We start from the raw sequence: 21,665 nt of genomic DNA, 5'->3' as shown, positions 1-21,665 counted from the left end.
GATGCTTATAATTAGTTAAGTCAAGATTAGTTGCTCATTCCCTCAAAAAGAAAAAGATTAGTTGCTCATAAGGCACAACTTGTGGCACCTACCAGTGTTTCCACTCGACTTGACCCCGCGTCGCCCTTGCTAGGGTGACTCGGGCGAGGCCGAAACCCTAGCCGCTAGGGCCGCTCCTTCCTTTCCTCCCCTTGCCACCGCCGGGCTAAAGCCCCGAGGCCGACGACGGTCACGAGGGTCTCCCTCTCTCCCGCGTCATGGGTGTGGTGCGGAGCCCCTTGGCGGCGCGACTGCCGGCCCTGTCTTGGGTTGCGGCTGCGCGATGGCCGACCCTACCTCGGGCGGCGATGGCTGCGGGCGCGGCTTACTGCCATGCTTCGGGCAGCGGCTGCGGCTGGATTTGCGACGGCGGGTGATCTGACCTCGGACCAACGGAGGTGGCATGGAGGGCCTAGTGGATGGGTCGACGACACGCGTGGTCTGGCCTTCGGTCAGACAGATCTGGCCGGTGCGGACTGCTCGCTGCTCGGCGGCATAGATCGGTGGCGACCCAAGGACACGATGCTAGATGGAGGTTCGTCGAGCAAATTGGGCTGAAAACCTTCCTCCCAGATAGTTTCCATGGCTGGTGATGGCGGTGCTCTTCTGTGTCGTTCCTTCTTGAAGGCATCATAGTGGAGAAGCTCCAGACCTTTATCCGCTACCTCCGGGAGAAACTGTAGATCAGTCGATCAGATGACACAGTGCTCTTGTGTCATTCCCCCCTGGGGGCTTCATTCTTGGAGGGGTGCATAGGCTCGAGGACATAATGCTAAATGGAGGTTCGTCGAGCAGATCAGGGTGAAAAGCTTGCTCTCGGCTAGTTTCCAAGGCCGACGATGGTGGCACTCTTTTGTGTCGTTCCCTTCTTGAAGGCATCGTCGTGGAGAAGCTCTAGACCTCCGTTCACTACCTCCGGGGAAACCCTAGATCAGTCGATCAGATGACGTGGTGCCCTTGTGTCATTCTTGAATGAGTGCATAGGCTCGAGGGACCAGTGGACGACTTCTGCGGTGGAGCGGCGGTTCCTGTGACACATTGACGACGTGGAGTCTTGATGGTTTGGCGCTGCAGGTCTATGACGGATATGTGATAATGGATATGCATAGGGTGGTGGCGTTGTCTGGCGCCGTGGTGGCATCGACGACAGGCCTCGCAAGGTGGATGCATCAGTACCTACTCTTAAGATGCATTGATGGAAGAGGATGGTGATGGCCTCTGCAGCGTGCGCATGCGGTGCTCGCTGAGAGTGCGCCCATTGGACCGGTGTGTGACTCAGACCCGACAATTCGTCTTGGTTGGCGCCTCCGGCTTTATATGTTGTATTTAATTTGGTGTGAGGTCTGGGTATGCGGCCTGACAATTTGCACCCCTTAATCAAGTGCATAGGTGGCTTTAGACATATTGATGTATTACTTGGTAAGGTTTAAATAAATAATTAATAAAATAGTTGCATGCATAGCTCTGATGCAGAGGCCGGGGTCATCCTCATTTTCAAAAAAAGATAGTTGCTCGTGTAAGTGCGCACAAGTTCATATGCTAGCATATAGATCGAATCATGTGAACACACCTGGGAGAACCAAGTCATGGCCCTCTCTGGTTAACACGTAAACATGGTTTTAGATTGGCCTAATCAAGATCAAAGACCGGATGAAAGCACAGTGGCTAAGTTTGACACTCCATGAGAGCATGGTTTGACACATTCTAGCTGGCGCCATCGATGATAACTCCGGTGGTGCCACTATTGTCAACCTCCCAAGATCTCATGCATCAGTCAAGTCTCATATTCCTTGTCTGCTTTTAGAACAAGATGGAGAAAAGGACACGAAAGGACAGCCAAACTAATTAGCCATTCATCACTTGTGGTGGTAATTAGGAGGAAACCGTAGGTAGCTAGCTAGCTGGCTTTGCTCGGTCAAGCAAACTGATTAACCACGGGCTAGATGTGTGGTGTGAAATTCGGACCAATTCCAGCCACACCCAACAAACCAAGGCGAAAAACAATTTTGTGATATTAGATGTATGACATCTTTAATAATATTGGTCTTATATAGACTTGTTTTTACTTCAACATGAAATTGATGCCCTTTTCTCCTAGAATATTGTACTAACCAGTATATTTCTATAATCGTATATTTCCCCCGTAGAATAGGTCCCTCACAAGTGAAAACCGCAATCTTTTTTGCCCTGGGAGCGTTCCCTGAGCTAAGTTTTGAATCCTCGCTTTCTAAAATGCCCAAGTATCCATATGCTTAGCAGGTAAAAAAAGAATATATTTCGAGCACAAAGCGAATATAGTCATCGTTTTTTTCCTTATGAAAAATTTGGTCCTTGTTTCTCGGAATATAACCATCCACTGTTTTTTAAGGAAGGTACTACCTCCGTCTCGATGTATAAGTCATTTGCGTAGTTCTAGGTCATTGATTGAGGAATTAAATATATGTCATATGTCTTGAAAAGTATATCGCTAAATTTCTACACGGATGTAGTTTCTAAATATACATATTTTTGTCACATATAATACATATTTAGATAGTTAAATTGTCGATCTAGAACTACATGAATGACTTATACATCAGGACGGAGGGAGTATAAAAGATTTGGCTCATCTCATTAAGTAAGAAGTACTCAAATTATCTGGTTAATTACTGAGAAACAAACCGGGCGGAACCATCACCACAGCCCACACAAGGCAACCTCGGCCACCCCGGCTACTCACTCTCTCTCACGCACACACCGATATCCATATCGTAAAAAGGGGAATTACATTTCCATCCCAAGGTCACAAAAGATTACACATATGTTGTTTTTAGGCCAACTCCACCGCGCGACCCCATCTTGTCCGGACGCGTCCGTTTGGGATAAAACGGACGAACAGCGCGGCCCAACGCGCGGCCTCAAACGGACAAATGTCCGGAATCCGTCCGTTTTTGACCCATCCCCGACCCAAAGTTGCGCTCGGTTTGGGGTGGAACGGACGTGCGCGGACGGCCGGGACGCACGCCCTTGTCCCCCCCGTGGCCCGCCTGTCGGGGACACTAGCAGTCCCTCCCTTCCAACGCTTCGACCCTCTCTCTCCCGCCCCGCCCCGCCGCTATTCTCCGGCTGCCTCCTCACCGCGCAGCCGCCGGCCGTCCATACCAAATCACGTGGCCGCCATCACGCCCGCGCTTCACCGTTTTCGGCGTAGTTTTGGCCGTCGATCGGAGGAGGTTTGGCTGTCGCCGTCTTTGCCGGTGGCATAGGAGACACGCCCGCCGGCGACGTACCACGGCGGCCGCGACAGCTTCCGACGGCTCCAGAGCGGCCAGTAGCCGGCCGACAACCACCTCTGCTGCGTCGAGGTGATCATCGCGGCCTCTTCATCACCACGCCCGCAAGGTGTTCGACATTTTGCCCACAAATGTATGGATAGTGGAGACGAGTTCTTCTTCCACCACTTCCTTTGTTCATCGGACTATTCGTCATCGGATGATGAAGATCTTATGGTGGCTGCACTGGTCGTTCACGACCACATTCAATGGTAGCTTCCTCGATATAGGGGGTCAGTCCCTGGCCGTGCTCCCAACCTGAACCGCAACAGGGAGAGAGGCCACGCCCTGCTCTATGCCGATTACTTTTTCAACAAACCGCTCTTCAAGCCGGATAAATTCCGACGCCGTTTTCGAATGGGAAGACATGTGTTCAATCGTATCCGAGAGGGAGTGGTTGCTCATGACCCATACTTCGAGTGCAAGGCGAATGCCCTTGGCAAGCTTGGGTTCTTCTCTTACCAGAAATGCACCGTGGCCGTCCGCATGCTTGCCTATGGAATTCCAGGCGATTTGATGGATGAGTACGTGCGTATGAGCGAGACAACATGTCTGATGTCAATGTACAAGTTCTGTCAGGCTGTGATCGAGGTGTTTGGTCTAGAGTACTTGAGGCAGCCAACCGCCGCTGATACAGAGAGATTGTTGGCGACCAACGCAGCTAGAGGCTTTTCAGGCATGCTTGGCAGCATAGATTATATGCACTGAGAGTGGAAGAACTGTCCATTTGCTTGGCAGGGCCAGTACAAGGGGCATGTAAGCGAGTGTGGGAGCATGTTGGCAACCGATAGATGTATTGGTTCATTTTATGTTCATTCAAGGCAATTTTGATTTGGTTGTAAAACTATTTTAATTTTCAAACAATTAATATTTGGACGTGAAAACTTGTTTTCATATGAAAATATGGGCATTTTTAGGCCCTGGCGGACGAGATGGGGCAAACGGATGTGGCCCCGCGCTGGGTGCACGACCACCGCATCCCAGAACAAGTCCGGACACGACCCTATTGTCCTAACCAAACGGACAGAATCCGAACAAAACGAACGTTCGTTTGGGGTCACGCGGTGGAGTTGGCCTTAGAACTGGCGCGGTGCACAGCATCGTTTGCCCATTTGGCCATTTTTTATAGGCAGCGGCAGGCGGCAGCTGGAAGACGACTTCGCCTTTCCGGGCAATATACTATGGAGAAATGGAAAGCGGCACGCGGAGTTTGAGCTGAAAGAGAGAGGTGGAGTGTGGTCCGGGGCAGGCGGAGGCCGGCCACACGGAGGAACAAACAAAGCCGGAGACTTTCTCCCTCCTCTCAGTTTGCAGCGTCTGCTCTCTCCTTGGTCCGTCCCCCCTCGCTCGCACTCCAGTCTCCGCTTACTTATCACGGCCCCCCCTTGACTTCCCCTCCCCCCCTCCCTTCTCCATTCCATACTCGTCTCCTTCCTCCTCCTCCCCCTCTTCCGCTTCCCCCCTGTCTCCTCCTCCGCAAGCAACCCTCTTCCGTCGTTTCTGCTGATTGGCTCCGGCGGGAGGGAGGAGGGGGTAAGATGGGGAACATCTGCGGCGGCGCGGGGAAGGCCGATGTGGCGGCGGACTACCGGCCGTCCAGCCCAGGTGAGCACGAATCTGCTTCTCCATGAACTCGATTCGGGATCCCCCTTCTCCTTCCTCCCGCTGTTGTTCCTCACGCGATCCCGTCGACCCCTGGATCCCGCGAGCTCCCGGCGGGGGGTTTCTTGGTCCCTGCTCGGACGTCTGTTTCTGTCGTCTGCTGCGCAGAGACGCCGTGGCTGTTGTCTCGGCCAAGACTCTGTTTTGGTTTAGTCTGATTCCGATTCTTGGTTCTCCGAGGAGCTCAAGGCTGCGCTGTTTCTTTCATGTCCGTCCGTCAGTCATTCAGTCCTCTGTCGAATTGATTAGAGGCGGCGTCAAGGAATCAGGACAGGTTGTTCGATTGATTTCTTCCAGCCTCAGATTTCCTCTCTTCACTAGAGATCAGGGATGGGAATTATCTGAATCAACAACCATAGTTTTCCAATCCATACTGTGCTTGATGCTTGTTTTCCCCCGTTTCATGAATCAGACAGGCTGAAGCAACCATATGTTACTGATGCAATCCAAACTGTTTACTCCGAAGGGGAACCTCTCCATGTTCTCTGTAAAATTTCTCCAATAATCAAATTCAGTGTGCTAAAAACGTGTTGCTTATTGCGTGACAGGGACATCCAACTACAAGACGAGCGGCAGCGTCACCACGAGCAACAGCACCACGGGGAAGCTCTCCTCGGGGGGCAGCAGCACCTTCATGGCCTCCGCGGGCAGCGGCGGCACCAGCGGGGGCTTCGACGAGGCCGCGGCGGGCTTCCTCGAGGGCCAGATCCTGGAGGCGCCCAACCTCCGCACCTTCACCTTCCTCGAGCTCAAGACGGCCACCAAGAACTTCAGGCCCGACAGCGTCCTCGGGGAGGGGGGGTTCGGGAGGGTCTACAAGGGGTGGGTGGACGAGAAGACGATGAACCCCACCAAGAGCGGCACCGGCATGGTCGTCGCGGTCAAGAAGCTCAACTCGGAGAGCATGCAGGGGTACGAGGAATGGCAGGTGAATATTTTCTTGAGCTCTCTGAATTCCAAATTGATGAGTATGATGAGCACTGGAATTTGCGGGTTTGACTTAGCTTTGTTTGCTCTTGATTGATGGGAACTTCGATTCAGCTTCGGCACATGTGGAACAACTGTCATGAGTTTACTTTTGTAGTTTTAGCTGAGTTTACAGTCCACTTCCTGCACACACACACCATTAGTAGTCAGGTTTAAACAAATCACAGCAATTTTAAAGATTCTCCTGGTCGTTACATGCTTACAGTTATGGTTCCGTGTGCTTTGTTTAACTCCTGATGGCCTTGCTGTCAGTTCTATTATATCGCAATGGAACTGCGCTGTCTGGCCAGTGCCATTTGACTAATGCTAACCAGGACCATCTTGTTTGAAAGTGGTATGATAAGCTGTTCAAAACTGCTGACCAGGAACACCCAGTAATCCACATGTTTATCACAATGTAGTCGCTTCTATTTTTGTTTGGTCAGCTCTGGGGTACATATAAAATGCTACTATTAGGCCGGCAGACGTGACTCGGTGCTCCTAGTTTAGCCTAATAGAATCATTGTTTCCAAAGGTTGCCGCAACTACTGTATCTGATGAACATTTCCGATTGTCAACTTGCAGTCAGAGATAAACTTTTTGGGAAGGCTCTCGCACCCAAACCTTGTCAAGCTGTTGGGGTACTGCTGGGAGGACAAGGAACTGTTGCTTGTCTACGAGTTCATGGCCAAGGGGAGCTTGGAAAACCATCTTTTCAGAAGTGAGTTATTACTGATCTTTCTTCTCTGTGATTACTGGAAGCGGTTGCAATTCTTGAGCAACCAGTTGAATTCACAATACTGATGTTGGACCCTATTGCATTTCTGTAGAAGGATGTGCTCCGCTGTCATGGGAACTGAGGCTGAAGATAGCCATTGGCGCAGCTAGAGGACTTGCATTCTTGCATGCATCAGAGAAGCAAGTTATCTACAGGGACTTCAAGGCTTCCAATATTCTTCTAGATGCAGTAAGTGTTGTATGAAGTACTATGCAATGTACCTTTTATCTGTTGTCTATATATCAAGGTCAAATGCTGACTGCCTTTTTTTTGGCAGAGTTATAATGCGAAGCTCTCTGACTTTGGGCTTGCTAAGCTTGGACCAACGGGTAGCAACTCTCATATCACGACCAGGGTGATGGGCACCTACGGATATGCGGCCCCGGAATACGTAGCCACCGGTATGTGCCCTTATGCCTGTTAACCACAGATATATATGATCAGATAATAATACTGGCTGCAATCAATGTGCCAGTCAATTGTACAAACTGAAACATAAACATATGGCAGGTAGGTTTAGTATCCCCATATAGCCAAGGAATTCCTACTTTGGATCTTTCCAAATTTAGAGTTCTACATCAGATAGATTTGTCAATGATTCATGAGCAATGACAATTGCTCCTTCAGCTAAAAATACCTTCTATGTCAAGTGGGCATTCCTCTGCTGCCACCATCAACGAAAAGACCATAAACTCGCTCCTACCATGTGTTCACTATTTCCAGTTAGTTTTCATGCCATATGAGATTCTGAATTCATATACCTGAGTAAATACCTTCTCAAGTTGTCGGTAGCTCCATTCATCGAGTCATCCAGTCATCCATACAAACTTCAGAATTTACAAGTTGCTATCTATGGTTGCTTTCTTAGCTGTTGATTGCTTTTCTCACCACATGCTCTGAACCATGTCCAGGCCATTTGTATGTCAAGAGTGACGTTTACGGTTTCGGAGTTGTGATGCTGGAGATGCTGTCTGGTAAGCGAGCGCTGGACCCCAACCGTCCGAATGGGCAACAGAGCCTGGTTGACTGGGCGAAGCCCTACTTGGCTGACCGGAGAAAGCTCGCCCGTCTCATGGACCCTCAGTTTGAGGGTCAGTACAACTCCAAACAGTCCCACCAGGCGGCGCAGCTGACACTGAACTGCCTTGCCGGTGAGCCCAGGAGCAGGCCATCGATGAAGGAGGTCCTGGAGACGCTCGAGCAGATCGAGGCACTGAAGAGCCGGACAAGGGAGGCAAGAGGAGGGAGCGGGACGTCATCCAGGGACCGTGCCCACGGACGCTCTGCTGCAGTGCACCAGCGGTCATCGCCACGGGCCAATGGTGATGGTCGCCGTGGTTCGAGGGCCACCAACGGCCACGCCACGAAGGCACGATGATCCCCAACCGCCTGTATGATGATCTGCTGCCGATGATGACATTCTTCCTCTTCCTGTACATACATGTCCTAATTAAATTAATTTTTGTCTGATGTTGGTGTTGAGCTTGTGTCGGATCACGGTGAGTGTAAAATACAGCAAGAAAGAAAATCAGAGATATCATGTAACTGTATATTGTGAACACCTTAGAAATGGCAGAGGCAATAATTCTTCGGTGTTCTATGATTGTTTGGCACTTTGTTGGACAGTAGATAGATACCATGGTTTTTTTTTTGGAGCTGAACTTTGCGAAGTTAATCGTATGGTTGTCAGTACATTCTGGGTATGAATCGGCATTTTCATTTGCTTGTGAATCTGTGATGGGTATAATATAAATGCAGTATGGTGAATTGGCCAAATGAATCCAGTGTGCAGTGACATGACATGATGATATTGTCTGAAATGGCAACTGAATTGGCATGGCATTGCTGCTAGTCTTCAGTTGACTGACCATTTTTTGGTGACTTGACTTGTTCCAAGTTGCAGCAGCTGAAGTTGCATATAAATTGTCAGCGTGAATGATGTGATTGTGCCAACCAGTTGTGAACCCTATTAAAAGATGGCCGGCAATGTTGATTTCACAAGTCAAAGCAAATCAACAAGTCTAGATTCTCTTGTCTCCAACCAACCAACCAAAAGAAAGGAAAATGAATACTATGTTTTTCTACTGCTGGAGTTTCATGGGAAGAATTGACTTCAGATATCAGTCTCAGCTCTGTTAAGAGCAGGGCAATTTTCCTTTTCTCTTATCAATTGATTCATAGTAGGAGTAGTTAATAATGTCAAATGGCCCTCATCATGTCTGAACCTTGAGCTACCATACTAGACAAGTTGATTTATTCTTTTTTATTTTGTATAAAAAAATAGAACTTTTGTTTAAAATTATGTTTGTGAATTCTTCAGTCACTTGTGATTCACATTAGCATGTGTTTTCGACACAAGCTCAACTAAATACAGAATACATGAACTTGTCTTTCCAAAAACTACAAAAATGTTGAACTGCAGTTCAAGTTGCAGCACCAAAATTGCCCTCAAAAGCTCCAACCAGCAGGAAGGAGGCTCCCCTTCCACCTGATCAAATCAAGATTTTTTTAATTGTATTACATAAACGACCATCCACCGTGGTTTAACATATCAAGGTTTTCCATTTCCATACACAGTGCGGCTGCTGACGTTATGGTCCAAATCACGCGAGCTATTAAATGAACCGCCAATTTAAAGCAATTGGCTATATAGACAGACAGAAATACAGTGTCAGTTAACAGGTAATGTTTTTCTTAGCACACTGCTCATAGTTGTATCAGTTATCATTCTTTCAGAGCTTATGCAATTAATATATATATATGGTAGGACTAGGGTTCCTACCAGTGCGGCTACGCAGGTTATAGGGACAAGGAGGAGGTGGACGAGGGCTGGAGCGGGCGCGCCGGCGAGTGGGCGCCGTCGCGGCTAGGGTTTAGGTGCGGCGGCGGTTGGCTGGTGGCGGCTAGGGTTCCGGCTCCTCAGGGAGCCGGGCAACAGAAGATGATAATATCTTTATTGCTTAGTCTCAAAAGGTATCTTACGACTAATATTTATAACCTCAAAACGACTAGCCTAAGATAACTTGCGTAAGAATTAACCTAAGATAACTTGTGGGCTAAGATTGCCCGGTGGGCCTCTACGGCCGTAACACTTCTCCCCGCCTGCACAAACAGCTCGTCCTCGAGCTGTAAGGTGGGGAAGCGCTGGCGGAACTCCTCGAGGCGATCAACCAGCGTCAAACACCTTCTCGACAGCTGGGGCGGCCAGGTCGGCGGCGACGGCATCCTCCGGAATGTAGTCTGCAACCTCCAGGTAGAAGAGTCGCGGGCAGGCATGGCCGGGCGTGTAGGGCTCGTCGCAATTGAAGCACAATCCTTGGCGGCGACGCTCGAGGAGCTCGACTGAGGTGAGCCGGCGGAACGGGCGTCCCGCGGTCGCGGCGAGGGGTGCCGCAGAAGCCTGCGTAGGCCGACCCTGCGAGGAATCCAGCCCTGGTAGCGACCCAACGGTCCGGGACGGTGATTCCTGCTGGATGGCCACTGCACGGCGCTCGAACGCGCGGGCGTAGTACATGGCCGACTGGAGATCCTGGGGTCCGCGAAGCTCCACGTCGACGCGAATGTGATCCGGAAGGCCGCCGACGAAGAGCTCAGCCCGCTGCAGGGCCGTCACACCTGGCGCGTGACACGCCAGGGCCTGGAAGCGGTCGGCGAAATCCTGCACCGTGGAGGTGAAAGGTAGGCGGCCCAACTCGGCCAATCGGCTCCCGCGTAATTGCGGTCCAAAGCGAAGAAGGCACAGCTCGCGGAAGCGCTCCCACGGGGGCATGCCGCCCTCGTCCTGCTCGAGGGCGTAGTACCATGTCTGGGCGGCCCCGCGGAGATGGTAGGAAGCCAGCCAAGTGCGCTCCGACGCGGGTGTGCGCTGCCCGCGGAAGAACTGGTCACACTGGTTGAGCCAGTTAAGTGGGTCATCTGAGCCGTCATAAGTGGCGAAGTCGAGCTTGGCGAACCGGGGCGGCTGCTGGTTTGGCGCGCCATGGCCCACTGCCTCGGCGGGGCGGAGAGCCGATGATGGTGCTTGGTCCATGGTGGGAAGGCCGGCGTAGGCCCCCGTGGCCCCCGACGCCCCGGGCTGCAACTGGGAACCCGGCGGCTCCCGGGCCTCCGTGTAAACCGGCGGAGGCGATGTCCCGTGGAGCCAGCCCGGAAGCGGAGATGGTGACGATGGGAACCGGACCTCCTGGATCCGAAGACCGCCTGGCGCGGACCGGCCCAGGCTAGGGCTGGGCGGTGGCGGCGGCGGAACCTGCACTGTGGCCGCCGGGAGGGACGGCGAGGCGGTGGGTGGCGCGGCCCAGGCCGGCCACTGCGGGCCCTGGGCGGCTGCTGGCGGCGCGGGTGGCGCCGCGAGCGCTAGCGTCGGCCACTGGGGCCAGGGCGGCGTGGAAGCGGCCGACGATGGTAGCGCCGGGTAGCCCCCGGCGATGGCCGGGGGGCGGAGTAGGCCGGCCACTGATGCGGGCCCTGGGCGGCTGCTGGCGGCGCGGGTGGCACCGCGAGCGCTGGCGTCGGCCACTGTGGCCAAGGCGGCATCGGAGCCGCCGGTGAGGGCAGCGCCGGGTAACCCCCGGTGATGGCCGCGGGGATGGAGTGCCATGGCAGCGCCGGCTGTCCCGCGGTCACGGCCGGATGGAGCTGTGGGGGCGGCCCGTACGGGCTAGCCAAGTAGAGGCGGATGCCCTGGACCGCGACGACCAAGTCGTTGAGCACGCCGGCCATGGCCTCCGGCGTAAACTGCTGCGGCACGGGGGGAGGCGATGGCGGTGCGTGTTGGACGGGGGGTGGCGGCAGGCCGTGGCCCGGCGCGGTGCCGGGTGCAGGGAAGATCGGCACCGAGAGCGACGCCGTGGCGCCCACCGAGAGCGAGGCCGTGACACCCGGCGATGAAGCGGCGGCGGTGGTGGAGTTGACGGGCAGCGGCGGTGGTGGCGAAATTGGAGGCGGCGAAGACATGGTCGAAACCTGGGTACCTGATACCAAATTGGTAGGACTAGGGTTCCTACCAGTGCGGCTACGCAGGTTATAGGGACAAGGAGGAGGTGGACGAGGGCTGGAGCGGGCGCGCCGGTGAGTGGGCGCCGTCGCGGCTAGGGTTTAGGTGCGGTGGCGGTTGGCTGGTGGCGGCTAGGGTTCCGACTCCTCAGGGAGCCGGGCAACAGAAGATGATAATATCTTTATTGCTTAATCTCAAAAGGTATCTTACAACTAATATTTATAACCTCAAAACGACTAGCCTAAGATAACTTGCGTAAGAATTAACCTAAGATAACTTGTGGGCTAAGATTGCCCGGTGGGCCTCTACGGCCGTAACAATATCAAATAAAGCTAACTGGCTAAAGATTCTCAATTACATTAATGTGGCATATCGGAGAGCAAACAATTAAGAGAAGTCTGATATTGCTGGATGGGGGAAAATGGAAAAACAAGACTGAAGCTTTCAGTTGAGCAATACAAGATTTGAAGAACAGCATGGTAGCAGTAATACCTAGAATGAAGCTGGGATTTTTTTTATTTTATTTTTTTGCATAATGATCTTCCAGCTAGCATTGTCTCTCTCCATCTGCAATTCTTGTCCACTTCTTGTTCCTTGTCTTTAAACAGTCACTTTAAGCAGTAGATAGAAACGAACCTGCTAAGTGTGTGTGCTGAGAAATAAGATCTGTGTATAAGCTGCACGTTCCTCATCACTGCAGAACCCTATCATGGCTGGTTGTCCATATCCTCACGATTCCATCAGAACATGCACTGATAACACCTACCAGTGCGACTTGGAAAGAAGATGGCAGTGTAGGTTTGCGAATTCCCATGTCCAATCAGCCTACCAGTCTGTGCTCTCGAAGCAGTTACATTGGAGCATTAAGTCAATTCTAGCTCAAACTTTGACAATAACTAATAAACTGGAACATCGACTGATTAACATACCAATTCCCAAGAAAAGCCAATGAAGCTGCTCATGGTCATGGACTAGTCAAGCGAATAAACAGGAATCCAAATGCTCAAAAACAAAAAGCAGATCACTATTACTTCTTCTCATGGTTTGTATCATAGTGATCTTTCCAGTTTGCAACTACTCAAATATGTTTAAGATCAAAGATCTGCAGGACCATTTGCTTATAATGGAAGTCCCCGCTTAAGGCGAAGTACAATCACGGACTAGAACTATTTTTGTTTTTTTAGAATAGACTGGAGCATAGCAAGGGAGACATTGACTTTACCACAATTTTACATTTATTTAGACAAATCCATTTGTATAATGGATAGTACCCTCAGTTGAAAGGTCGGGGTTTCAAGAGTTTTTCAATGGAGAAGATATAAGTAAAAAACAAATCCTATCCAATGAAAAAGTATAACTGCATTTTAACATGAATTTCCAAAGCATACAAAACAGATCACCTTTCCATATATTGACAGAGGGGTCTTCACTGCCACTAGCAATCAGAGCAGACGAATGTGCATCCACAGAACATACAAGAGAAGTGTGCCCAATCATCTTCAACAGGGGCCTGCTGGTTAATACCCATAATTTGATAGCTCTGTGACCAACCAAATTATCATGTGTTAGTAAACAAAGAGAAGAGTAGAATTGATGCACATAAATGTAAAAAGATGATAATAAAAATATTAAGAGGCGAGTTGCCTACAGCAGTCGATGGCTCCAGTTGTTTTTTGATGCACAGGCTGCACGGGAAAATTGTGAAGCAACAAACTCAACATCTCATATATTTCATCCATCCTTGGGTGCGACCCATCCTCTGCATTGAATGAGTGCACCTCATTCTTCACCTCGATCCAGCTCCAACCAGGGACTTTGCTTAGTCCTTTATTCTTCATTTCCTTCTGTACGAATGCTCTATTACTCCACATCCCAAGACCAGAATACATGCTGGAGAGGAGAACATATGTGGAGTGCTGTCTAGGCTCTGCCTCCAACAGATGGCTGGCCACATCACTTGCAAGTTCCATATTCCCATGGATTCTGCAAGCACCTAATAGGGTCATCCACACCATGGCATCTGGTTCAAATGGCATAGAGTCAATAAGCTCTTTTGCTTTGTCAAGCTGCCCAGCCCTCCCATACAGATCAATGCCACATGCATAATGCTCCATCCGAAGAGGAATTCCATACTTAGTCTCCATCGTATTGAGGATTTCTGAACCTTCGTTCACAAGACCAGCATGACTGCAGGCAGTAATCAGGCCAACAAATGTAATATGATCCAGAGGAACCTTAAGCTCCAGCATCTCATTGAAGAGGCTGCGCACGCCTTGCGCCTGTCCATGCTGCGCATAACCAAACATCATAGAGTTCCAGGGCACAGAGCTACTCTTATCTGCCTCCTCAAAAGACTTCGTTGCATTATCAAGAACGCCACTCTTAGAATACATGAAGATCGGCGAGCTAGAAACAAAATTGTTGGAAGCAAAACCAGAATGGATGACTAAACCATGTATTTGTCTACCTAGCCGAAGTAAAGCAAGGTCTGAGCATGAACGCAGGGCAGCAGAGAATGCATACTCATCAGTTCTAATATTTTCTGACTGCATACATCTGAAGAATCTCAACGCATCAGCACTCAAACCGTGCTGCGAATACCCAGTCAACATAGAATTCCAGGAGACGGTGTCCTTAAGCAGCAAGGAATCAAAGCACTTATATGCATCTTCCATCATGCATTTCTCACTAAATCGAGTGTACATGGCAATCAGAGCATTGCAAACAGGCGCGACTCCTTCGAAGCACTTCTTGATCACCAAACCATGAATTGCTGTCCCTCCGTGATCGCGATGCTCTGCACACGCACTTACGATACTTGTGAAACTATACATGTCAGGTTCAACTCCACTCGCCTGCATCATGCTAGCAAAGAATCCCATCGCCTCATACTCCATCCCATGGGTAGTGTAAGCTGCAAGCATTGCGTTCCATGATATCAAATCCCTTCTGTCCCCAATTTCATCAAAGATGCTTCTAGAATTCTCCAGGGCCCCACATTGCGTGTAGGCAGTGATTGCTGCATTCAACACTATCAAGCCCAACGCTGATCCATATTTGACAATCTTCCCATGCAGCTGGTGCATCAGGAAACAACTGGAGTCATTGACCAATGTGAGCAACGCGGCGAATGTTGCCTCGTCTGGACGTAACCCCTCCCTCTCCATCTCAACAAACAGCTGAACTACTGGAGCAACCTTGCCGGATTCCGCATAACCAGCAATGAGTGCATTCCAAGAAACAGTGTTCCGCTCCAGCATTCCATCGAACACCCGACGAGCGTCCCTCGTGCGGCCACATTTTGCATACATGTGGAGCAATGCGGTCGCGGCGAAGACATTGTTGGCCAGGCCGGCTTTGACGATGAGCGAGTGCAGCTGGGCGCCGAGAACAGGGCAGCCCAAAGCAGCAGCGGAGCGCAGAGCAGGGCCGAGGGCGAAGGTGCTGGCGGCCAGTCCACGCGTGTGCATGGCCCTGAGGATGCGGCGCGCGGCGGGGTGCGCGCCAGCGGAGACATAAGCGGTGAGGAGGGAGTTCCAGGAGGCGGCATCCGGGCGCGGGATTTGGTCGAACACCTGGCGCGCGGCGACGAGGCCGAGCGGGGAGAGGGAGTAGGCGGTGAGGAGCTGGTTCCAGGGCGTGGGGGAGGTGACACCGGACTTGGGCAGCGCGGCGTGGGATTTCGCGACGGCGGCGATGGTGAGGTGGTGGCGCGCGGGCATTTCTCTTCTTCGCTTGCACGCAGCTCACGGTGGCACCTCCGTCGTCAGGCGACAGGGCACGACAGCGCGTGGCTCGCCCTCCCCTCCTTGCTCTCTCTTTCTTCCATGCGAGCGCCGCACGGAGGATAGGAGCGGGCGGAGGAAGTCGCCGGGAGGGAGGATAGAAGCGGACGGAGGAGCGACGGCGCCGGCGACGGGGAAGTTGCCGGGGTTACGCATTTTTGGACCGCTATAAAACGTATATAGCCTGGGCCGCCATTGAGAGGGCCGAACTTCTTTCTCTTCAGCAAACTAGACTTGTCTGAAAAAAATAGTTTTCAGACTTCGCTAAAAACAACACTTTTTTCAGACGGCTAAAAAAATAATTTTTTCCAGAATGTCCTAAAATTACATTTTCATATCATTTTTAAAATAAAAATAGGAAAAAGCGATTTTTTTGAAAAATATTGTTACAATAAGTTTGAGAATTAACCATTTTTACAGTTCATTGCTTATTAAAAAAATCCTGTTGAGTATTTGAAAAATATCCATTGTGCTGTAAAAGTTTGTCCTGTATTTTAAAAATATTCACTGTTTATTTTGAAAAAAAAATACATGTATAAAATATGTTTATAGTTGAAAAGGAAAGAAGAAATTTGAAAATGAAAGAAACAAAAGAAAACCGGAAGGAAAAAGAACAAAAACCAAAAACCAATCAAAAAAGCGCAGAAAACCGACTATAAATGGCCGGCCCACGTGCTCATGTGCCTGTTCTTGCCGGCAATTGAACGATTGATTGTTCTTAAACATATAAGCACGCGGACCTCCTGCGTGTTACCGGAAGAAATGCAGAGAACGAGAGATTGGTTTTTCTTTCTCATCTGCCCTGATCTTTCATTGACTGGAATTTTATGTGCAGACTGATGCAGAAGCGAAGTGTTTCAAGGAGAACGAATCCAGTGATGATAATGGCAGTTCCAGAAAAGATGCTGAAGCTGATTCAAGAAATACTTCACTGGAAGAGTCACCAAAGCAAGATTACATCCATGTGAGAGGAAGAAGTCAAGGAACTGAAGATGTAAGTCAAGTTGTAAACCCAGTAGTTGAGTACAACAGGATATATCTTGGCTCCAGAAGATTTTTCTTTATGGTTTTTCTTGCTCCAACATACAACACAGCTCCAGAACAAAATATCATGCTGTACAGATAACAACGGCTGGTTAGCACGCTGGTGCCCCTGTTTTTTTCCTATCTAAAGCAAATCCTACAAGGCTAGGTTATAGCAGCTAAAGAGAATGTATATTCTGTAGTGTGTTAACATGTATAGTTACATGACTCTAGACTGCCTCATATATATTTCCTAGGATATCTTGTTAGCACCGACATCTCTTTGTAATCCTTTCTTGTCTCTCACGTTCCCTGTAACGATCCGTCTCAGGATCGAACTCCATGTATGCGCTGTCTATGGGAGGTGCGCCCCAATATATAACATGAACCCGTCAGCCTGAAAGGGCAAGACGTTCCACCAAAACTAATATGGTAATCAGAGCATTACTCTTCCCATACATCTAGCGATCCCCAGATCGAAAAACCCATCGCCAGCAATATCTCCTTAGATCGATAGAACCATCGCCAGAAACACCAGTTCGCTAGCCCATCGACAGACACCCAGATCAAAAACCAATCTCCCAAACACCAAAACACAAACCCATCATCATGGCGTCTTCATCAACCTCCACGGCGGCTCTGACCACCCAGGTCAGCGAGAAGCTCACCCGCCAGAACTACATACTTTGGCGAGCACAGATTCTTCCTCAAGTCCGTAGTGCTGGGTTCTATGGTCTCCTCGATGGGACTGATTCAGAACCGGCCAAGCTTCGCGCCGTGAAGGATAAGGATGGGAAGGACAGCACCATCGCCAATCCCGAGCATGCTGTTTGGGTTCGGCAAGATCAGCTCCTTCTCGGCTACCTCCTCAACAACCTGAAGAAGGAAGTTTTGATTCAGGTAGTATCAATCCCCACCGCTGCTGCTCTCTGGAAATACCTTGCAACTATCTTCTCCTCCTGTTAGGGTACTGGTAGCTCTCTCTCGATTACTAGCAACAATCACTCGCGGATACAAGATTGGTGGCGATTACAGGACGATACAAGAATTTGGGATGGCTAGGGTTCGTCGCGAGACAGAAAAGGGGAAGGGGAAAAGAGCCGAGCTGCCTTTGCCGTGATCCACCGGATAACCCTAGCTCTGTGTTGCCCCTCTCCTTAAGTAGCCTCCGAGCGGGCTTCAGTTAACCCACGCTGGGCCGGTGATGCGTGGGTTGGGCTTCTTGGGTCGGGCCGCACGCGGGCCCGAAAGCGCACTTGCTGCGTTTCACTTTCCAGTTGTCCCTTCGGAGAAGTTCTAGTACTTGCTTTACATGGTTTTTGTGGTCCTCCAACGAAGCACTAAAAATCAAGATGTCGTCGAAGAAACAGAGAACGCAAACGCGGATCACTGGCTTGAGAGTTGTTGTTAGCCCTTCAATGAAGGTGGGAGGGGCTCCAGCTAGACCAAAGGATAAGACCTTGAACTCAAAGTGCCCCTGATGCGTGGAAAAAGCTGTCTTATGTTCTTCCCCAGGGGCTAATCTGATCTGGTGGTAGCCTGCTCGCAAGTCCAACTTGGAGAACCAAGCTGCTCCATGCAACTCATCGAGAAGTTCTTCAATTACCGGAACTGGAAACTTGCCGACCACCGTGATTGCGTTTAACTGCCTGTAATCGATGCAGAGTCGCCAGGTGCCGTCCTTTTTCTTCACGAGAATTACAGGAGAGGAGAATGGGCTGTCACTATGCTGAATCACACCTGATTTCAACAGGGCCTCCACCTGAGCTTCGATCTCAGTTTTCTGCTCTGGTTTATAACGGTACTGCCTGACGTTGACTGGTCGCGCTCCTAGAATCAGAGGAATGCGATGATCGCACGCCCTCCTCGGTGGGAGTCCGACTGGCTCTTCGAATACATCAGGGAACTGGTTCAACACTTCCTGAATGCACTCTGGAGTTTGCTCCAAGTCCTCGGGCATGGGTGCTACCACGCAAAGGTGTATGACATGAGTGACAGAGCCCTTGCTGCACAAGTTTTGCAGTTGCAGACTGTTGATTGACTGGCAAGTTGTCGATCCTGCGTCATGTCCCTGAAGGCGAAGGGGTCCTGCTGGAGTAGGGATCTCCAGGAAACGTGCGCGCCAATCGACTTGCATCGGACTGTGTTCTTCCAACCAATCCATGCCTAAGATGACATCGTACGTGCCCAGAGCCAGGACCTTCAAGTCTGTATAAAATTCATGTCCTTGTGCATACCAGGCGCATTGTGTGGCCATCTCTGAACAGATCAGTTCACTCACATCTGCCACCCGCACACGGCTTGGCTTGGCGAGGGGCTGGATTCCAGACAGATGTTGGGCAAGCTGCTGATTGACGAAGGAATTGGAACTGCCCGAATCAACTAACATGAGAACTTCCCGGCCTTGTAGCCATGCCCTGAGTTGGAATGCTTTGGATGACACCCCTCCTGTAACTGCTGACAGAGAGATGGCCATGGCTGTTTCTTGAGGTGACTCGTCTTGACCCAGTTGTGTGTCGACGAAGCTGTCGAGGCTGAAAACGTCCAGCAGTTCCTCCATCACATGCAGTTGGACGGTGGTGGGGCACACATGGTCGTGCCCCCACCTCTCGCCGCACTTGAAACACAGACCACGAGCTCGTCGGTAGTCCCTGAGCGACTTGAGCTTGGTTGTGTCTGCGCGGGCCGCGTTTGTGCCGCGGCGATCTACCGCAGGCGCCGCTGGCACCGAGCGCACTGGAGGGGGAGGCAGTGGCATGGGAGAGCCTCCTCGCGGGGGTGGCTCCGGCGGCCGAGCTGGACTGCCGAAAGCGCCATCGGCCACCTCTTCCTGGAGTAATGCCAGAGTGCACGCCGTATCCAGGTCCGGTGGTCGTTGCACGAGGACCACCGCCCGAATATCCCTCCGCAGGCCCTCGACGAAACGAGTTAAGAAATAAAAGGGATGAATCGAGTCAGAATAAGATGATAAATGATTGATGATTAACTCAATTTGCTCTATGTAATGTGCTACAGAGGACGTTTGTCTGACAGTGTAAAACTGCCTGATCAGCGTCTGGTGCCGATCGCGACCAAAACGAGTGCAAAGCAAAGAAGTGAAAGTATCCCAATCGAACTCCGTGAGACGCTTCTGTATGGATTGCAGCCATACAGCGGCTGACCCGGAGAAATTCAGGGCTGCCATGGGTACCCAGAACGAAGGTAGGATGCCGAACATCTGGAAATACTGTTCGCACATAGTTTTCCACAAATTCGGGTTATCCCCCTGAATTGCGGGAACGTGATGGATGGGTGAGTTTGGCCTAGACCAGAAAACATCTGGCTTGCGTGCGCGAACGATGATGAGGGGTGGGGAATTGCTGCGAGGGAGGAGGACGGACCTGTTGCCGGGGTGGCGGCGGCGTCTGGAAGGACGCCGCCACGTTCCCCCGTGGTAAATTGTAGATGCCGTGGCCATCGGGCCCATGGAATTTGTTGCTCGCGCCGCCACCGGCCCCCCGGAGGATGCCGGTCGTCGCAGAAGGGCCTTGCTTCGAGTTCACATCCGTAGTCTCCTCGCTCGCCTTGGGCGGAAGTGGCTGCGCTAGCTGGAGCGCCGCCACCGCGTCGCCCAGATCTGCCACCCGCTTCTCCATCTCCGGTCGCCAGTTGACGAGATCGTCGATTTTGGCCGTGGAGGCCTGGATCTCCGCGATGGCCTTGTTCTGGGCCTTGAGGGTGTTGTCAAGCCTGTCGAGAAAGGCTTCGATGGCCGGATCCATGGTGACGAGTTGCGAACGAGCTTGCTGGAGGCCTCTGGTTTCGATGAACTGCTCCAGGGTGTGCGGTGGTGGGGATTTGCTGGTCTCTGATACCAGATGTTAGGGTACTGGTAGCTCTCTCTCGATTACTAGCAACAATCACTCGCGGATACAAGATTGGTGGCGATTACAGGACGATACAAGAATTTGGGATGGCTAGGGTTCGTCGCGAGATAGAAAAGGGGAAGGGGAAAAGAGTCGAGCCGCCTTTGCCGTGATCCACCGGATAACCCTAGCTCTGTGTCGCCCCTTTCCTTAAGTAGCCTCCGAGCGGGCTTCAGTTAACCCACGCTGGACCGGTGATGCGTGGGTTGGGCTTCTTGGGCCGGGCCGCACGCGGGCTCGTGGAGACGAGGTTCTTGGAGCTGTCTTGCGGGCCGGCCTCGTCAGGGACGCTGACACCTCCACCTCCAGATCGCGCATCAACAATCTTCGGGTCGCCCTCACCAACGCCCAGAAGGGGACTCAGAACGTGGCCACCTACTTGGCCCACATGAGGTCTCTGGCTGACGAGCTTGCAGCTGCTGGAAGCCACTTGGATGATGAAGAACTCATCTCCCACATCCTCTTCGGGCTCGACCTCGACTACCAGCCCCTCATCAGCGCTCTTGACGTCCGCACCGAGCCACTCTCCCTCGACCATCTATTTGTGTTGATGTCCAATTTCGATCAGCGAGTTGAGTTGTTCCAAGGTGCCTTCAAATCTTCAGCAAACGCAGTGGCTCACGGCGGCCGCACCTCCTCCAAGGGCTACCGCCCTTCATCACGGGGCAACTCCAACAATTCCCGTGGTGGTGGCGGCAGTGGTCCTAACCAGTACGGCGGCGGCGGTCATCAGCAAGGTGGAGGCGGGGGTCATCATGGTGGTGGTGACTACAACAACAACAACAATAACTACGGTGGTGGCTACAACAACAACAACTATGGTGGCAACGGCCGCCAAGGCAATGGCCGCCCCTTCTACTCCAACAATAGAGGCCGCCAAGGAGGAGGACGATCTGGCAACAACAACAATTATGGGTATGAATTTGATGAATTTGGTCCTTGCCAGATCTGCAAGAAAACTAATCACATCACCAAAGATTGCAATTGGCGTTATGCCGAGGACAATAATTATCAGAAAAAGCGAGTTGCCGCGCATGCAGATACCTCTTATGGAGTGGATACAAATTGGTATGTTGATAGTGGAGCTACGGATCACATTACCAGTGAGCTTGGAAAGGTGACCATGCATGAGAAATACCATGGCCGTGAGCAAGTCCACACCGCCGACGGTTCAGGTATGCAGATAAGTAATATTGGTCA

General features: G+C 51.3%; 2 protein-coding genes and 1 pseudogene across 3 annotated transcripts; 2 read left to right on the top strand and 1 right to left on the bottom strand.

Moving 5' to 3' along the window:
• Nucleotides 1-4,638: 4,638 nt before the first annotated feature.
• LOC119322571 (probable serine/threonine-protein kinase PIX13) lies at nucleotides 4,639-8,359 on the top strand. The gene is made up of 6 exons (XM_037596054.1): nucleotides 4,639-4,955; nucleotides 5,561-5,940; nucleotides 6,564-6,699; nucleotides 6,809-6,945; nucleotides 7,034-7,157; nucleotides 7,668-8,359. Exons 1-6 carry the CDS (start codon nucleotides 4,889-4,891, stop codon nucleotides 8,132-8,134), a joined length of 1,311 nt encoding a protein of 436 aa, XP_037451951.1. The 5' UTR covers nucleotides 4,639-4,888; the 3' UTR covers nucleotides 8,135-8,359.
• Nucleotides 8,360-12,061: 3,702 nt separating this feature from the next.
• On the bottom strand, nucleotides 12,062-15,670 carry LOC119322570 (putative pentatricopeptide repeat-containing protein At3g25970). 2 transcript variants are annotated; one of them, XR_005155708.1, is made up of 3 exons: nucleotides 13,401-15,670; nucleotides 13,153-13,292; nucleotides 12,062-12,585 (listed from the first exon to the last, which is right to left on the bottom strand). XR_005155708.1 is itself a non-coding variant. In XM_037596053.1 (2 exons), coding segments are annotated over exons 1-2 (2,076 nt in total). In that variant the 5' UTR covers nucleotides 15,475-15,670; the 3' UTR covers nucleotides 12,062-13,290. The 2 variants fall into 2 exon arrangements, 1 of the variants encoding a protein (XP_037451950.1); XM_037596053.1 differs by having other exon boundaries at nucleotides 12,062-13,292.
• Nucleotides 15,671-20,892: 5,222 nt separating this feature from the next.
• Nucleotides 20,893-21,031, top strand: LOC119327077 (annotated as a pseudogene).
• Nucleotides 21,032-21,665: the final 634 nt, after the last annotated feature.

Source organism: Triticum dicoccoides, chromosome 6B (genome assembly GCF_002162155.2).
Source record: "Triticum dicoccoides isolate Atlit2015 ecotype Zavitan chromosome 6B, WEW_v2.0, whole genome shotgun sequence".
Classification (NCBI taxonomy): domain Eukaryota; kingdom Viridiplantae; phylum Streptophyta; class Magnoliopsida; order Poales; family Poaceae; genus Triticum; species Triticum dicoccoides.
The sequence above is the reverse complement of the archived record's forward strand: the minus strand, read 5'-3'. Positions and strand labels throughout refer to the sequence as shown.

Coding starts and splice junctions, on each gene's coding strand:
- LOC119322571 (XM_037596054.1), top strand. CDS start 4,889: ATGGGGAACATCTGCGGCGGCGCGGGGAAGGCCGATGTGGCGGCGGAC. Junction 5,941..6,563: donor AGGGGTACGAGGAATGGCAG/GTGAATATTTTC, acceptor GTCAACTTGCAG/TCAGAGATAAACTTTTTGGG. Junction 6,700..6,808: donor GGAAAACCATCTTTTCAGAA/GTGAGTTATTAC, acceptor GCATTTCTGTAG/AAGGATGTGCTCCGCTGTCA.
- LOC119322570 (XM_037596053.1), bottom strand. CDS start 15,474: ATGCCCGCGCGCCACCACCTCACCATCGCCGCCGTCGCGAAATCCCAC.